This window comes from Trachypithecus francoisi, unplaced genomic scaffold (genome assembly GCF_009764315.1).
Source record: "Trachypithecus francoisi isolate TF-2019V2 unplaced genomic scaffold, Tfra_2.0 Lachesis_group0, whole genome shotgun sequence".
Lineage (NCBI taxonomy): Eukaryota > Metazoa > Chordata > Mammalia > Primates > Cercopithecidae > Trachypithecus > Trachypithecus francoisi.
Genome location: NW_022681453.1, coordinates 127,743,054 through 127,760,058, shown reverse-complemented (window position 1 = coordinate 127,760,058; position 17,005 = coordinate 127,743,054). Strand labels below are relative to the sequence as shown.

At 33.6% G+C, this 17,005-nt stretch overlaps 1 protein-coding gene across 1 annotated transcript in view; it reads left to right on the top strand.

Annotated features, from left to right (window-relative positions):
- The window catches only part of CCDC39 (coiled-coil domain containing 39), a 57,752-nt gene that overhangs the window by 16,878 nt on the left and 23,869 nt on the right, over positions 1 to 17,005 (top strand). The window contains exons 8-14 of the mRNA XM_033211781.1: positions 39 to 230; positions 2,699 to 2,802; positions 3,428 to 3,560; positions 6,935 to 7,129; positions 8,054 to 8,218; positions 11,035 to 11,172; positions 12,756 to 12,964. Coding sequence (XP_033067672.1) covers positions 39 to 230; positions 2,699 to 2,802; positions 3,428 to 3,560; positions 6,935 to 7,129; positions 8,054 to 8,218; positions 11,035 to 11,172; positions 12,756 to 12,964 — 1,136 coding nt within the window. The remainder of the gene's footprint in view (positions 1 to 38; positions 231 to 2,698; positions 2,803 to 3,427; positions 3,561 to 6,934; positions 7,130 to 8,053; positions 8,219 to 11,034; positions 11,173 to 12,755; positions 12,965 to 17,005) is intronic.

Below are 17,005 nucleotides of genomic sequence, written 5' to 3'. Positions count from 1 at the left end.
AAATATATATTTAAGTAAATACTTTGTTTTAATCCTAGGAATTAGCAAGGATAAAGCAGGAAACAAGAGAAAAAGAAAATTTGGTTAAAGAAAAGATCAAGTTTTTGGAAAATGAGATTGGGAATAACACAGAGTATGAGAAAAGAATTTCTGTGGCTGATCGTAAACTTTTAAAAGGTAGAACGGCATATCAAGACCATGAAACTAGTAGAATTCAGCTGAAGGGTGAGGTATGTCAACTAAAAAAGACTGGCTTATATGTTCATGACAAATTACTATAAAATATAAAATAAGCATAAAGCTTTTCCTGTGATGAAGAAACAGTTTCTAGTTTTTTTTTTTTTTTTTTTAATGTCTGTTTGTGGAACTTTTGGGATACTCTGATTAAGCCCCTAATTAAGAACCACGGGGTGCCATTCACATCACAGGTAAATGGTTTGCAAATATTTTCTTCCATTCTGTAGGCTGCCTTTTCATTTTACTGGTGGTTCCTTTTCCTTAAAGAAACTTTTTAGTTTGATGTAGTCCTGCATGTTTATTTTTGCTTTTGTTGCCTGTAATTTTGGTGTCAAATTCAAAAAATCATTATAGATACCAATGTCAAGGAATTTTTCTCCTATGTTTTCTTTGAGAAGTTTTACAGTGTCAGGTCTTATATTTAAGTCTTTAATCCATTTGGAATTAATTTTTGTATGTGGTACCAGAGAAAAGCCCAATTTCTTTCTCTTTTTTTTTTTTGCGTGTGGCTATCCAGTTTTCTTAACGCCATTGATTGAAGAGACTATCCTTTCCCCATTGTGTATTCTTGACACCTTTGCTGGAAATTAGTTGATCATATATGCATGAGTTTATTTCCGGGTTCTCTATTCTGTTCCATTTTTCTATGTGTCTGGTTTTTTTTGCCAGTACAGTCAGCCTTCCTTATCCATGGATTCTGCATGTGCAGATTCAACCAACAATTGATGAAAAATATTCAGAAAAGAAACCCAATAAAAATAATAATATAACAATAAAAAAGATATAAATTTTAAAAATATGAAAAGTGTTTACATAGCATTTACATTGTATTAGGTGTTACAAATAATCAAGAAATTATTTAAAGTATACAGGAGGATGTACATAGGTTATATGCAAATACATGTCGTTTTATATAAGGGACCTACACATCTGGTAGATTTTGGTATCTGTGAGGGATCCTGGAACCAATCCCCTGTAGATGCCAATGGATGACTGCATCATTTTGTTTTCATTAGTTTGGCTTTGTAATACAATTTTAAATAAAAAAGTATGTTGCCTCCAGCTTTGTTCTTTCTGCTTAAGATTACTTGAGCTATTTGGGATCTTTTATGGTTCCATATGAATTTTAGAATTGTTTTTCTATTTCAGTGAAGAATCACATTGGAATTTTGATATTGTATTGAATCTGTCAACCTAAATAACAGAGAGAGGCCCTCTAAAAATATTGAGCTTAATTAGGAATAAGCAGGACATTTGAAAATCCAGTATATACAGGCTATGACAGATTATAGGCATATCTAGGGAGATAAAGGAAGGCAAAAGTTTTTAAAGGTAAAATGAGTAAGTTTACCTAAGTTGTTTAAAAATAATAACCCTTGGCTATAGGAATCAATAAGGGTAGTGTCAGTCCAAGGTTGATCAGTCAGTTACTGGGCAGATGTCTTTGTAGAAGGGTTTTTGTGCAAGGTTGCAGTGGTCTTTATGCAAGGCTGTGGTTCTGGCAGAGTCTCTTGGGATAGCTCTTGTTATTGGGCAAATATGTGTGAGAACTCTGTCTTCATGGCCTTCCCTAGTTCAATTTTGTCAGGGTCTGACACAAGTGATTCCATTTTGATTTTGACAGCTTTCACAAATCTGTAGATCGCTTTGAATAGTATGAACATTTTAACAGTATTAATTCTTCCAACCCATGAACACAGGATATCTTTATGTCCTCTACAATTTCTTTCATCAATGTTTTATAGTTTTTAGTGTACAGATCTTTTTCTTCCTTTATTCAATTTATTCCTAAATATTTTATTCTTTTTGATGCTATTGTAAATGGGATTGTTTTCTTGATTTCTTTTTTTGGATTGCTTGTTGTAAGTGTATAGAATATAACTGGTTTTGTATATTGATCTTGTATCCAGAAACCTTACTAAATGTGTCTGTTCTGAGAGTATTTGGTGGAGAGTTTAGGGTTTTTGCAAAGGTCCTTAATGAAAAAGAAAATTTGTATCTTGGATTTTCTGTTTTAATAATTTCGACTAATAGTAAAATGCAGTTTACTGTTGATTAACAGTAAAATGTAGTTATTAGGAGTCTGATGTATTAGAATCTTTTGAGATTTTTCAAATCCAATTAAACTTATACTTCTTATGAGCACATATATATTAGCTTATCTTGACTTTGGGGATGTGCTCTTTCTGAGCAGGTCTAGTGATATTAGACATTTCTGCATTTACTTTCAACACATATGTGTTCTCTATAATTTTCTAGGATTATACAACAAAGCCAATTACAATTTGGTATCAAATCAGTATGGAAATCTGTTTATATATTAAATATAAGAAAATGGCTACTATTTTTGTGGGTGTGATGTAGGTTAAAACTTAAAGTGGGCAGAATAAAACTCAGAAATGAAATTAAGTTATAAGATACAGAGTAAATATATAATTTCTGTCTGTTAACTAATAAATAGCTGGATTCTTTAAAAGCCACTGTGAATAGAACTTCCAGTGATTTAGAAGCTCTGAGGAAAAATATTTCCAAGATAAAGAAGGACATTCATGAAGAAACAGCAAGGTAAGAAAAAAGCTATTTAAATATGTTTATGATTAATTCTACTATATCTAGAAAATTATTAAATATTTAAGACTACTTGTTGGTTAAATAACTGCAAGATTTTTAGCTACTACTTTTTTTTTTTTTTTGAGATGGAGTCTCTGTTGCCCAGGCTGGAGTGCAGTGGTGCGATCTCAGTTCACTGCAAGCTCCGCCTCCCAGGTTCATGCCATTCTCCTACCTCAACCTCCCGAGTAGCTGGGACTACAGGTGACTGCCACCACGCCCAATTAATTTTTTGTAGTTTTAGTAGAGACAGGGTTTCACCGTGTTAGCCAGGATGGTCTCGATCTCCTGACCTCATGATCCACCCGCCTTGGCCTTCCAAAGTGCTGGGATTACAGGCGTGAGCCACCGCACCTGGCCAGCTACTACATTATTAAACCTAAAAAAATTTTACTCATATTTTCATCACAAAGACTCAGTAGCCATATTTTTATGGTCTATTAAATATGTAGTGGTAATAAAAAGGTTTACAGCAAAAAACCCCTTCAAGTTATACAAATAAATATTAGGATAAACTATTATTTGTTTGTATTAAATGCTTTTTAGGCACGTTTTCTATCTTGTGATAAACCTTCTTCAGGTTACAAAAAACTAAAAATCATAATGAGATAATACAAACAAAATTAAAGGAGATAACTGAGAAAACCATGTCTGTAGAAGAGAAAGCTACTAATTTGGAAGATATGCTAAAGGAGGAGGAAAAAGATGTGAAGGTAAAGTTTAGTTTTAATTTTTTTAAAATCACAGAAAATTTAGCAAGAGTGAATTAATTAGACTCAGGATCAGAGGACGAGGAGGTCTTGTCCAAAAAGCTCTGCTTTTTGGTATGATCACATTTATAATCTGGTTTTGGACTTTTGATGCATTGCTTCTGAAGTTATTCTCAGTCTCCTCTCTTCTTTTCTTCTTCTTCTTCTTCTTTTTTTTGAGACGAAGTCTCGCTCTTGTCGCCCAGGCTAAAGTGCAATGGCAAGACTCAGCTCACTGCAACCTCTACCTCCCAAGTTCAAGAGATTCTCCTGCCTCAGCCTCCCGAGTAGTGGAATTACAGGTGCCTGCCACCATGCCCGGCTAATTTTTGTGTTTTTAGTAGAGATGGGGTTTCACCCTGTTGGCCAGGCTGGTCTCGATCTGCCTGCCTCAGCCTCCCAAAGTGCTGGGATTACAGGTGTGAGCCACTGCACCCGGCCAGCCTCCTCTCTTCTTAAACTACTAATTTTGATGTCTTTAGTATTTATTTAGTTTTTATTTTATATTATTATTTTTTTGAGACTGAGTCTCACTCTTTCCCCCAGACTGGAGTGCAGTGACGTGATCTTAGCTCACTACAACCTCTGCCTCACAGGTTCAAGCGATTCTCCTGCCTCAGCCTCCCGAGTAGCTGGCATTACAGGCACGTGCCACCGCACCTGGCTAATTTTTGTATTTTTAGTAGAAATGGGGTTTCACCATGTTGGCCAGGCTGGTCTCAAGCTCCTGACCTCAAGTGACCTACCCTCCTCCACCTCCCAAAGTGCTGGGATTACAGACATGAGCCACCATGCCTGGCTTGGTGTCTTTTTGAAAAAGTAGCTCCCCCACTGTGCCCTGGATTCCATTCCTTCCCAAAGCCTACTGTACCTGTGTCCCTGCCATCATCCATATGTCTATGAGTATATTGCATATAAATAGCTTGAAAAGTGGCTTTGTTTTACAACTGATTTCTACATGATTATCACTGTTTTTTTTTTGTAATCAAATTCCCACCATCATCTACATTTCTGATTTGTACTTCTTCATCATCTACTATCTCTTTAACCCCTTAAAATCTGGCAAATTTTTTTGGTAAATGGGCTTTGAAATGTTATCACTTTGCTAACTCTACTGGCACCCTCTTCTACCTCAGTCTTTTTGGCATGTTGATGGCATTAAAGCCAATTTTCAAGGAACTGGAAAAGGCTGGTGCACCATTTCCTCTTTGAAAACTTCAAAGTGAACTATAAGTGTGAACTTTAAGTGTGACCTGACACTACTTCTTGCTTTTACTCATTTCGGGGGGTTGAAAAAGGGGTAGTTGAAGATGGTGGCAAAATCTCCCAATCTTATATCTCATCTGGCTCCGCCTATATTTGGATGGGATCCAACTTCCTCAGTGTGCTGTAAAATTTCTAAGTAATAAAATCATGCTGCAGTCTTGACATGAATGGTATTCAAATTACACATTATTTTTTAAAAGTTTTGGTGTTTTTTTCCTAAGAGCATGATTCCCTGTAACAGATGATATGTATTAGTAGTTATCAGAAACTTGTAAACATTGTGAAATTTATATGAAATAGACCTTTTCACCACAGAGAGTTAAAAACTTGAGACATTTTTGAAGAACTAGCTAAATTAGAAAAATTAATATTAGTAGCAGGGTGTACTGATTGTTTGTTCAGCAGGGCTGTGTTCATAGTCTTGGGGTTTTCTTCATTGCTGTTAGTTTTTGTTTGTTTGAAAAAATCCCAACCCTATCTTTTTTGGAGATATACTGTGTTATTCACCACTAAGCATTGACTTTAAAATTCTGCCAGGCAATCTTTGAGAAGATCTTAAATCCATTGAAAATTGTCTATTATATGTAAAATAATGCATTGAATATCAGATTATATTTCTTGTTTATGCAAATATTTAAATGTACCAGTCACAGACTTGTTTTGTGTCATATTCAGGTTTGTTGGTTGCTAAAGGAAAATATGCTTATTTGGGTATAAGATCACAGAGGCAAATTATTTCAGCATTTAAGAATGATAATTTTCAGGCCGGGCGCGGTGGCTCAAGCCTGTAATCCCAGCACTTTGGGAGGCCGAGACGGGCGGATCACGAGGTCAGGAGATCGAGACCATCCTGGCTAACACGGTGAAACCCCGTCTCTACTAAAATATACAAAAAATTAGCCGGGCGAGATGGCGGGCGCCTGTAGTCCCAGCTACTCGGGAGGCTGAGGCTAGAGAATGGCGTAAACCCGGGAGGCGGAGCTTGCAGTGAGCTGAGATCCGGCCACTGCACTCCAGCCTGGGCGACAGAGCGAGACTCCGTCTCAAAAAAAAAAAAAAAAAAAAAAAAAAGAATGATAATTTTCAATTGATCATGGCATGGTAGATCAATTTAAAGCCTAGAACACATTGGTCGTGAGGCTTCCAGGACAAGACAGGTTTGCTTCCTGAGAGAGGAGCAGTGGGATGGGGGACTCATTTCTATTTCCTAGAGCTGCACATGGTAGAGAGGCCAACTGGAGGCAAAGAGTGAGTGACAGGTAGTTCCTGTAGTGTGCTGGGGCCAGCTCCTACCAGCTTACAAGAGCCAATAGTTAAATTTTTAGAAATTTTCCTAAATACACCTATGATTAAAAATGAAAATATATAAAATCACAGTTAAATAAATGGCATTTACAAAAAAAGTAATACATACTCAGCACTCATTACTTCCAAATATTTTATTATTCTGTACTCTTAAGGTTACTTATGTCTGTTTTATCTGTATGTTGGAAATAGCACAAAATGGTCTGCTTCTGTGAATTTCTTCCCAACTCTATCTTTAGTGGAATCATGTTAGTAGCATGAAATTGGCCATAGTGGGAGTATTTCTACCATGGAAATCAGATTCTCCCCCTCGCCTCTCATCTCCTGGAGAGATGATGGTTAAACATTTACCTGCTCACCACTAGATACTGCCTGAAAGGTGGGAGATTGAGTGACGTGATTTCTTCTCCATAGCACCCTCAAGACTTTAGTAAACTCTGCGAATGTACAGGCTGTATGTTTCCAGCAGACTTTATTTTTTGAGGAAATCAGTGGAATGGCCAACTGCTAGGCTAGGGGAGCATGGGATGAAATTAAGATGACAGGTCAAGGTGTATGACACAGGTATAAAAACTACCCTAGTCTACTAGAATAGAGTAGACCATAAGAAATGTTAGGGACTTGTTAAAATTGTGGGAAGAGCTTGAGCTTCTAAGGGGCTAAAATGGTGGAGGGTTCAAATTTATTTGAGTTTCTAAGTTATTATGTTCATATGAAATACAACATTTCAGTATATTTAATTTCATTAATCACTTCCTTATTATCAGGAAGTAGATGTTCAACTGAACCTCATAAAAAATGTGCTGTTTAAGAAAGCTCAGGAGTTACAGACTGAGACAATGAAAGAAAAAGCGGTTTTATCAGAAATTGAAGGAACTCGTTCTTCTCTGAAACATCTCAACCATCAGTTACAAAAACTGGATTTTGAAACCTTGAAGCAGCAAGAAATTATGTACAGTCAGGTAGATATTATTTTATGAATATCTTCCATATTGATTTATTACAGTTGTGATGGTCAAGATACACCATGTTCTAATAAAACAAAGAATTCTAAGTACTCTTGTGGAGGACAGACAGATGCTGAAGGTGAGACATCATGTTAGATTAGTAGTAGGGTAAGGGAGCCTTAAAAATTATTTTTTTCCTCTCAGTCTGAAATAAACAGGCAAAAGGAGAGAGAACTCTAGTTAGAGGGAGAACAGTGTTTTAAAGGAACCTGAGACATTTGCATCCAGAGTAAAACAAAAGAAGGCCTGAGATATCTGAAACTGAGAAAAAGTGTATGTTGATTCTTAGTTATGCACCACCACCCTCACTCCCATGCTAACAGAAGCAATTTTTTTCAGTTTTTCCTTATTTTGTTCTATTTATATATTTGTGTTAATGTCTTACTATTCTCCATCTCTACATCTTAATTTTCTCATCTAATACATATTCTTAGTTTTTAAAAATTACAGATGTTAAAATATAATATTAAGAATAATTAATTAGATGTTATTTGAACCTTTCATGGCTAACAATTAGTGACTACCTGTTTTGTATCCCTTAGATAATGTGCCCTCAGAAATCCCAATTCCTGTAAATCCAGTGAATTTACTGAGATTCCATCATGGTAGTATGATAAACATCCCCCAACTTTGTCATATTTTCAGAAGATTATTTCTATGTCTATCATGGACCTTGATTGTTGAGATACAGTTTATTTTTGTTCCTCTTAGAGTGAAAAGGATTTTATCCTGAATTACTGAAAAACTAAAGTGACTTTATTACATGATAATGCCCAGTCCAAACTCATAAGAAAGTATTCACTTTGTTTTTACACTTATAGAAATGCTTTTGTTTGCTTCTTTGTAATAACTTTTTTTTTTTTTTTTTAACTGTAACAGGATTTTCACATTCAACAGGTGGAACGGAGAATGTCACGGTTAAAGGGAGAAATTAATTCAGATGAAAAACAAGCCCTTGAAGCAAAAATTGTTGAACTTAAGAAGTCTTTGGAAGAGAAAAAATCTACATGTGGCCTTTTGGAAACACAGATCAAGAAGCTTCATGTAACCTAGCCAAAATACATTTTATGTTTCAAATATCCTAGTCATTCTGTTTTAAGATATATTCCTAAGACTACTTTGAATAGGGTGATTGCCAGTCTACACACATATATAACAAATGTATGAACAATGTTCTTATTTTTGTACTATTAGTGTGTAATGTTACCATTGATGATGCATTTAGTATATGCTAAATATTGTATGACATGCCTCTAGTATTTTATTTCATATAATTCTTATAAATGTGAGGAAGATACTATTATCTGTTTTAGAGAGTAAGTAATTTGTCCAGGTTATACAGCTAGTACACAGAGAGCTATGATTTGACCCCTCCTGCATTTGACTTCTAAATACTCTTAAAGAGTACACTGTTTAGAACATTGATAAGTTCTAGTTTTCTATTTTATAACTGCCATAAGAAATAACTTGATTGCCCTTTGTCTTTAAAACACCATCTAAAAAGAAACTGCTCTTTAATGAGTCAGCAGTTGTTATTCAAATCTTTATTTAGTTATAATATTTGAAATGATTGGATTCTGTTAATAAGGTAAGAATGTCTTCATCTTTAGGAATTTTATTATGTTTATTGTAATATAAAAGCTGTGTTAAAGTTTGACTAGAGAGTAAAAGTGAGAGACTGAGCATGGACCTGAATGGGGTGAGAACTTAGCAGGGTCTAAATGTTATTTACCACTGGAAAGACTATTGATGTATCCTCTGGTGGTTATAAAAAGAATTGCCCTATCCTTGAGGGCTGCAAAAGGTGGAGAGGTATTACTTACTTTTTTCTCTTATTTTGAGAAGACAACATTTTGGTTTGGAGTAGTTTGTAGTCTGATGAAATATTTTAAAATGGTTATCTTTGCTTAGTGGAGAAAAACACTGGTTTTTGGATCAGATAGAACTAGTTTTAAATTTCAAGGCTATACCACTACTACTATTTTAACTTTTCTGAGCTCTAGTTTACTCGTCTATTAAATGGGGGAAAATTATTATTTTAGGACATTTGGGAGAACTAGAAGCAATTTATATCTTATTAGCACAATACTTTAGTATGTACTCAATATGTGGTATTGTTTTGATTATTTAGAATATGAAAATATTAATGCTATAGAATGTTAGAGGTATGACTTTGTTCCTTGCCCCTGGCCTGGAGTGTGTCTGTTTTGCTGCGTGGGGATGGTTATAGTTCTTCCCCCTTTGAACTACTCTGACTGCTCCCTCCATCATAACACTGTCAAGTGCTTAAGCCTATTCCAACTCTGGTTTTAACAGAGAGGTACATAAATTAATAGAAATGTAAGTGAATTAATAAATTATATTAAAGCTAGTTAGCCTTTGGTCATTATGAAGAGCTGCTCTTTTCAATAGTAGCAACAGATACAGTCATCCTGTATGCCCTCTCGCATGCCACTCCATCTAATTTTACATACAGAAACTAGTTTCTTCAGGTTGAAAATCACATTGTTTTAACTCTTTTTCTCAAATTTAATTTTATAAAATCACATTTTTATGCAACAAATTCCTCTTCTTACTATCTTGCTGAAATCTTAGGTCCCAATACTTCAGAGAAATACAGGCAATTAAAAAGACAGGAGAGGAGGAACTGATGGAGGGAGGAAGAGAGAGAAAGAGATCTTGGAACTGGAAAGTTCAGATTCAGGAAACAAGGGAATAAGAGCACAAACCTTATTCTGGGTTCTCGGTGAAAAGAGAGATATAAATAGGTATAAAACTAGAAAACTGGTATCTGCATATGTATGATCTATTTATGCATATGATGGAATTGGATCTAACCAAACATTTTTCTCTTTAGCAATATGCAGTTTTGTATGTAATTAATAATAGCTGACATTTACAGGGCAGTTCTATGTGTCAAGCACTGTTATACACACGCTTTGACAGTAACATCTTTAATCTTCACAATATTGCAGGAAGGTAGGAACTGTCCTCATCTCCATTTTAGAGATGAGGAAACTGAGGAAGAGTACATCATACTAGGGTCAGATGGCTAGTATGTGATTAAGGCCATCTAATTCTAAGAGCTGGTACTCTTAAACAGCACCCTATGCTTTCTCAGACTGTTGATGTCCTTACTATCTGGGACTTGCATAGAATCAAACAATGAACTCCAGTATGGGAGTGGTGAACCATGTAATGAGCCAGTGTATGCTCCCATCTCCTCATAAATGGCAGTCTCCTAACACAGTCAGCCCTCTGTATCCACAAGCTCCGCATCTGCAGATTCATCCAACTGCAGACTGAAAATACTCAAAAAAATGGGTGATTTGCGTCTGTACTGAAAATGTACAGACTTTTTTCTTGTCATTATTCCCTAAATGATATAGTATAACAACTATTTATATAACATTTACATTTTATTACATAAGTAATATAAAGATAATTTAAAGTATAGAGGAGGATGCGTGTAGATAACATGCAAACACTGCTATTTTATATAAGGGACTTGAACATCCATTCCTTTTGGCGGTGGTAGTGCTGTTGTCCTGCAACCAATCCCCAGAGAATACTGAGGGATGACTGTGATTCATTAGGTTGAACTGGAAGTATATATTTCCTAGAATTACTGAACTCATACTAAATCCAAAACATCAATTGATGATAAAAATGAAAATGTTCCTATGTGACTATCCGTGTATATTATATTAGAGACATAGCAGGAAGAGAGATAATAAAACATAGGATTATTATAATTATCTGAGTATATAATTTAATGTAAGATATATATAATACAGTATGTATTTAATACTTTTGTTAATATTTAAGACATACATTATATATCTTTTTTCTTTTTGCAGAATGATCTTTATTTTATCAAGAAGTCGTATAGTAAAAACAGTGAAGAAAAACAGTCCCTTATGACCAAAATAAATGAACTAAACCTTTTCATTGACAGATCAGAGAAAGAACTTGATAAAGCCAAAGCTTTTAAGCAGGTGCAGTAAAATTGTATGCATATATAGTATTGAAAACCATGTTTCCATGTTAATCATAGACAAATGAAAAAATATAGCAAATTATGAAAAAGAAAATGTCACTATAATCATTATACCCAATATAAACAGTGTTAAGTCTGTTATTTCCCTCCAGTCTTTTAAGAAATTTGGCTTTTTATGTTGTATTAAAAAAATTTCTATATATCATATGTATCCTAAAACATTATTCTTTCAAAAACATTTTTGAAGGCTTTCTATAAGTCCATTGCATGAAGTTGCCATAGTGTATTTAACCATCCCCTATTTTTCAGATTTTTGTTTCTTTCCAATGGTTGGCTATTGTAATAGTACTACATGTATAATGTAGTTGTTCAATTACTTGTTCATTGTATAGTTCTATTCAATTAGTTCCTTTGGATAAATTCCTAGCTATATAATTATGGTTCAGAAAGAAGTATTTTTAGTGTCTCAAAACTATTTTTAAGCCCAATTCTCTTCTAGAGGGTACCTACTATTAATACTCCTATCAATAGTGTGTAAGCATTCTATTTTATTCACTACCACTGAGGCTGGATATCCTAATTTAGGAAATTGTTGCCAATTTGATAGTCAAACATGGTATCTCTTTTAGTCTGCATTTTTAAAATTGGTGGTTTAAAAATATTTTAATGATAAATTTTCAAACATTTATGTTTAAATAAAAATGTTTAGAACACTTTTCTCTGTTATGTCATGTTCCATACTTTTTTTCTTTGGAGCTCTAGTTTGTATTCTTGGCCCATTTTTCCACTGGGAGGTTTACATATATAAATTATAAAAAATTTTCATATGTAAAAATATTATCTCTGTCATAAATATTGTAAATATTTTCACCATTTACCTTTACATTTTTATGCAGTGTTTGTGACATAAAAGTTTTTTTAAACATCAAATCTTTTAGTTTTATTTTCTTTTTAATTTTTATGTTTAGAAACTTCTTGGTTACACTAAAAATCAGACAAATGTTTACTATTTCTAGTAGTTACATTGATTTCATCTCAAGATTTTTCATTCATCTAGAATATATTTTTGGTGCACGTGAGATGTAAGTATCTAATCTCTCCAAATGAAAAGCTATGTTTATGAAACAATAAAATCTTATATTCTGGAGTGTTTTTCTTCTGGGGTTTCTATTCTGAAAATTGATTGATATGTGTACTCTTATGTCTTAAAATAAAAATATATTTCCACATTATTTTGTGAGATTCAGAGTACAAAAATAGCCATTCATAGGGCTTTATGTTTTTTGGATAGTGTAAGTTTAATTTCAGGAATAACTTCTTCCCTTTGTTTTTTATAATAGCAAAGCTTGACTTTAAAATTGAATTATAAAAAAGATTTGGAATAACTATAAACCCTTTTCTTAAAAAAAAAGGCTATGACTCTGATCAATTTAATTTTAGCCCTAGTTAATATCTTAGTCAATGGTTAAATTAGAAAAATATATATTTTCAAGTTTTACTTATATAGCCATAAAAGGAAAAATATTTTGGTTTTGCAATAAAAAATAATTTCAATATTTGACCATTTTGTTACATTGATAGGATTTGATGATAGAGGACAGTCTTTTAAAACTTGAAGTTAAGCGTACTCGAGAAATGCTTCACAGTAAGGCAGAAGAAGTTCTTTCCCTAGAAAAAAGAAAACAGCAATTATACACAGCAATGGAAGAGCGAACTGAAGAAATTAAGGTTCATAAAACAATGCTTGCATCACAAATAAGATATGTTGATCAAGAACGGGAAAACATAAGGTAATTTTTAGTTTTAAAATTGCTGAGGAATTAAAAAAAAGTGAGGGTGATGTCAGGAGAACTGGCTGTGCATCTTTTTCTTATTCATTTGAAATGGCTTTTCATACAAGAAAGACATAGGGTGTGTTATAGCCATAAATCTACGCTCTTCTTTTGGTTAATTCTTCATTCTTTAGGCTGTCCCTTTTACATTAAGATCACTCTACTTGGAATTACTTTTTATGTATGGTTTTTGATAAAGTCCAATAACATGTCTTTTTAAAAATAGATATTCAATAGCTGCATCTATTGAAGTGATTTTACCATAGAGATTTTGTACATCTTTTATAAGATTATTTCTGGCTACATGTTTTTTCTTTAATGTTACTGTCAATTTCATTTTTGGTTTGTTGCTGGAAAGTAGAAATGCAGTTAATTTCTGCATATTAAGTATTCAGCAACCTTACTTAACAATCAATCTTGTTCTAACAATCAGTGGATTCTAATTTTCTATAAACTGTATTTCATTTATATTATTTTCAAATAATAATAAGTTTTATTTCTTGCTTCCCAATCTTTATAACTTTTCTTTTTTCCCTAGTTCAATACTGAAGAGCAGTGTTGATTACAGGTATCCTTGTCTTGTTACCTGATCTCAAAGGGAAAGCTTTCGTTGTTTTTGCATTAAGTATAAGGTTTATTGTAGTTTATTTCTATTTTTTAGATATCTTTTACCATATTAGGTGATCTCCTATCTATTTTTATCCTTTACTAAGAGGTTATTTTGTTTAATCAAGAATGGATATTGACTTTTTTTTTTTTTTTTGTTTTTTTTTGAGGCGGAGTCTCGCTCTGTCGCCCGGACTGGAGTGCAGTGGCCAGATCTCAGCTCACTGCAAGCTCCGCCTCCTGGGTTTCCGCCATTCTCCTGCCTCAGCCTCCAAGTAGCTGGACTACAGGCGCCCGCCACCTCGCCGGCTAGTTTTTGTATTTTTGGTAGAGACGGGGTTTCACCGTGTTAGCCAGGATGGTCTCGATCTCCTGACCTCGTGATCCGCCCGTCTCGGCCTCCCAAAGTGCTGGGATTACAGGCTTGAGCCACCGCGCCCGGCCTGACTTTTATTATATGTTTTCTCAGCACTTATTGACAAGATATAGCTTCTTCAATCTGTTAATGTGTTTAATCATATTGATCAATTTTTCAGTCAAACCAACCTTACATTCTAGAAAAAACCCAACTTGTCTGTTTCATATTGTCTTTTGCATACATCTAGATTTTGTTAGGGAATATTTTAATACAATTTTTGCATCTATGTTCATGTGTACAAATGACCCATAATTCTCCTTGCTCTACTGTCCTTGTCAGGTTATCAGGCTATTAAGGTTATGTCTGCCTTCATAAAATGACTTTTGTGTATTTCTTATTTTTCTGTACATGGAATATGTTTCTAAGCGAGTGGAATTATATCTTTTTTTGTCTTTCAAAGACCTTACTGGAAAAAAACGCCATTGGGAGCTCGAAGTTTTCTATGGGGGAACATTTTCAACTATTGGCTGATATACTGGTTATAGGACAATGCAGATTTTGTATTTATTATTGATTCTGTTTTGGTAAATTATATTTTTTCTCTAGGAAAAATTTTCTATATTCAAATTTTCAAATTTATTGCCAGTTATTTATAATTTATAAATTATAAACAGTTGTTTATAATTTTATTAATAGTTGTAGTACTTTTAGAGATGACTTCTTTTATATTCCTGACATTGGTTATTTGTGCATTCTTTTGGGGTAGGATAATTCTCACAAGTTAATCAGTTTTAACATTATTTGGAAAGGATCTGCTCTTATTGATATTTTCTACTGTCCATTATTTCATTAGTTTCTGATCTTGCCTTTACTACTTTTTCCTTCTTTTATATGGGTTTTTAATGTTCTTTTCCTAAATTCTTCAGATGCTTAGCTTATTAATTTTCAGCTTTGAAGTCTGAAAAAAAAACTCTCTGAGTATTATATTAGCTGCATCCCATAAAAAATTAATATTGCCATTTTTTTCTTTTTTGCCTTTCCTGTCTTTCAATTGTCATAGACTTTACTTTTTAAACTTTATTGAGGTATACTTGAGATATATAAGTTGCACATATTTAAAGTGTACATTCGATAGGTTTTGACATATGTAATATACCAGAGAAACCATCACCACCATCAAGATAAAGTATCTGTCACCCCTACAAGTTTCCTTGTACCCCATTGTAATTCCTCCCTTCAGTCCTTCCCCAGTGTTTATCTCTCCAGACAACTGATCTGCTTTTCATCCATATAGTTCGGATTGCATTTTCAAGAGTTTTATGTAAATGGAATCCAATAGTAGGTCTGCCTTTTGTCTGACTTTTTTCATTCAGTGTAATTATTTTGAAATTCATCCATGTTGTGTATATCAATATACATTCCTTTTTATCAGGGGTTGACACACTTTTTCTCTAAGAGCTAGGTAAGTAACTTACAGTTCCTTGCAGGCCATATGGTCTTTGTTTTATTTTTTAACTTATTCCTAAAATTTTATTTCAATAATTTTTGGAAAACAGGTGGATTTTAGCTACACAGATAAGTTCTGTAGCAGTAATTTCTGAGATTTTGGTGTATCTGAACCCAAGCAGTGTACACTGTACTCAAAGTGTAGTCCTTTATCCCTCAGGTCCCTCTCACATTCCACCCCCTACAAGTCCCCAAAGTCCATTTTATCATTTTTATGCTCTTCCATCCTCATAGCTTAGCTCCCGCTTATAAGCGAGAACATAACAATATTTGGTTTTCCATTCCTGAGTTACTTTACTTAGAATAATGGAGTCCAACTCCATCCAAGTTGCTGCAAATGCCATGATTTTGTTTCTTTTTGTGGCTGAGTAGTATTCCATGGTGTATTTTCTTTATCCACTTGTTGGTTGATTGGCATTTAGGCTGCTTCCAGTCATTGTTTTAATAACTCAACTTACTCAACTCTGTCATTGTAGACTGAAAGCAGCCATGACAATATGTCCAAAAATGAGCATGGCTATTTTCCAATAAAACTTTATGAATATTGTAATTTTAAATTTTCATGAAATATAATTCTTTTATTTTTCTAATCACTTAAAAATTTAAAAGTCATTCTTTGCTTGTGGGCTATCCAAAAACAGGTGGCAGGCATGATGGTTTGCTGACCCTGGCTTTCTCTTGTTAAATAGCAGTATTCCATTCCATGTGTTTACTCCAGTTTGTTTGTACATTTACCTGCTGATGGACATTTGAGTTCTTTAAAATTCTTAGCTATATAAACGAAGGTGCTATGAACATACGTGTTCTTGGTATGAATATGTGCTTTCTTTTCTCTTGGATACTTAGGAGTAAAATTGCTGGATCATGTGATAGGTATATATTTAACTTTTCAGGAAACATTAAGAAATTGCCATGTATTCATTATTTCTGTCTTTCCAGCTTTTCATTGTTTTTACTGAATTTTGTTTTGCCTTTTATTTGGAAAGTAAACATTCTAATTTTAATTATTTTGTTGGTTATTCTTAGATTTAAAAGAAACTTTAATCATTTCTGTATGAATACTGAAAATTGATTAGCTTCTATTATTTTCCCCTTCCTAAAAATACTACATTTGGCATCTTTTACCTCTTTTCCTCTTCCCATCTTTCACATATTGTTGAAATACTGATGATACTCTCTTGCTATTGTTTTTAATATTATGTCTTTACTTTTTAAAACACTCCTTAATGTGCACTAAGCTGTAGATCCAAATGTCAGCAATAATTTAAAATTACCTATATGTTTTGTTTCTTGATTTTTTTCATGTATCCCTTGTCATCGTTCTATTTTCTTGGATTTCATTTTTTGGAGTATGATTTTGAATGTTTTTTCAAACTGATGTTTTCTGAAACTTTGCAGTCCTTGTATGTTTAATATATATTAATTCTCCCTTAAACTTGAATGACAGAATATTGTAAAACATTGACTACAGTGTTGTTTATGAGAAGTCCGATTATAGATTAATGAAATTTATCTTGTAGGGAAACTGG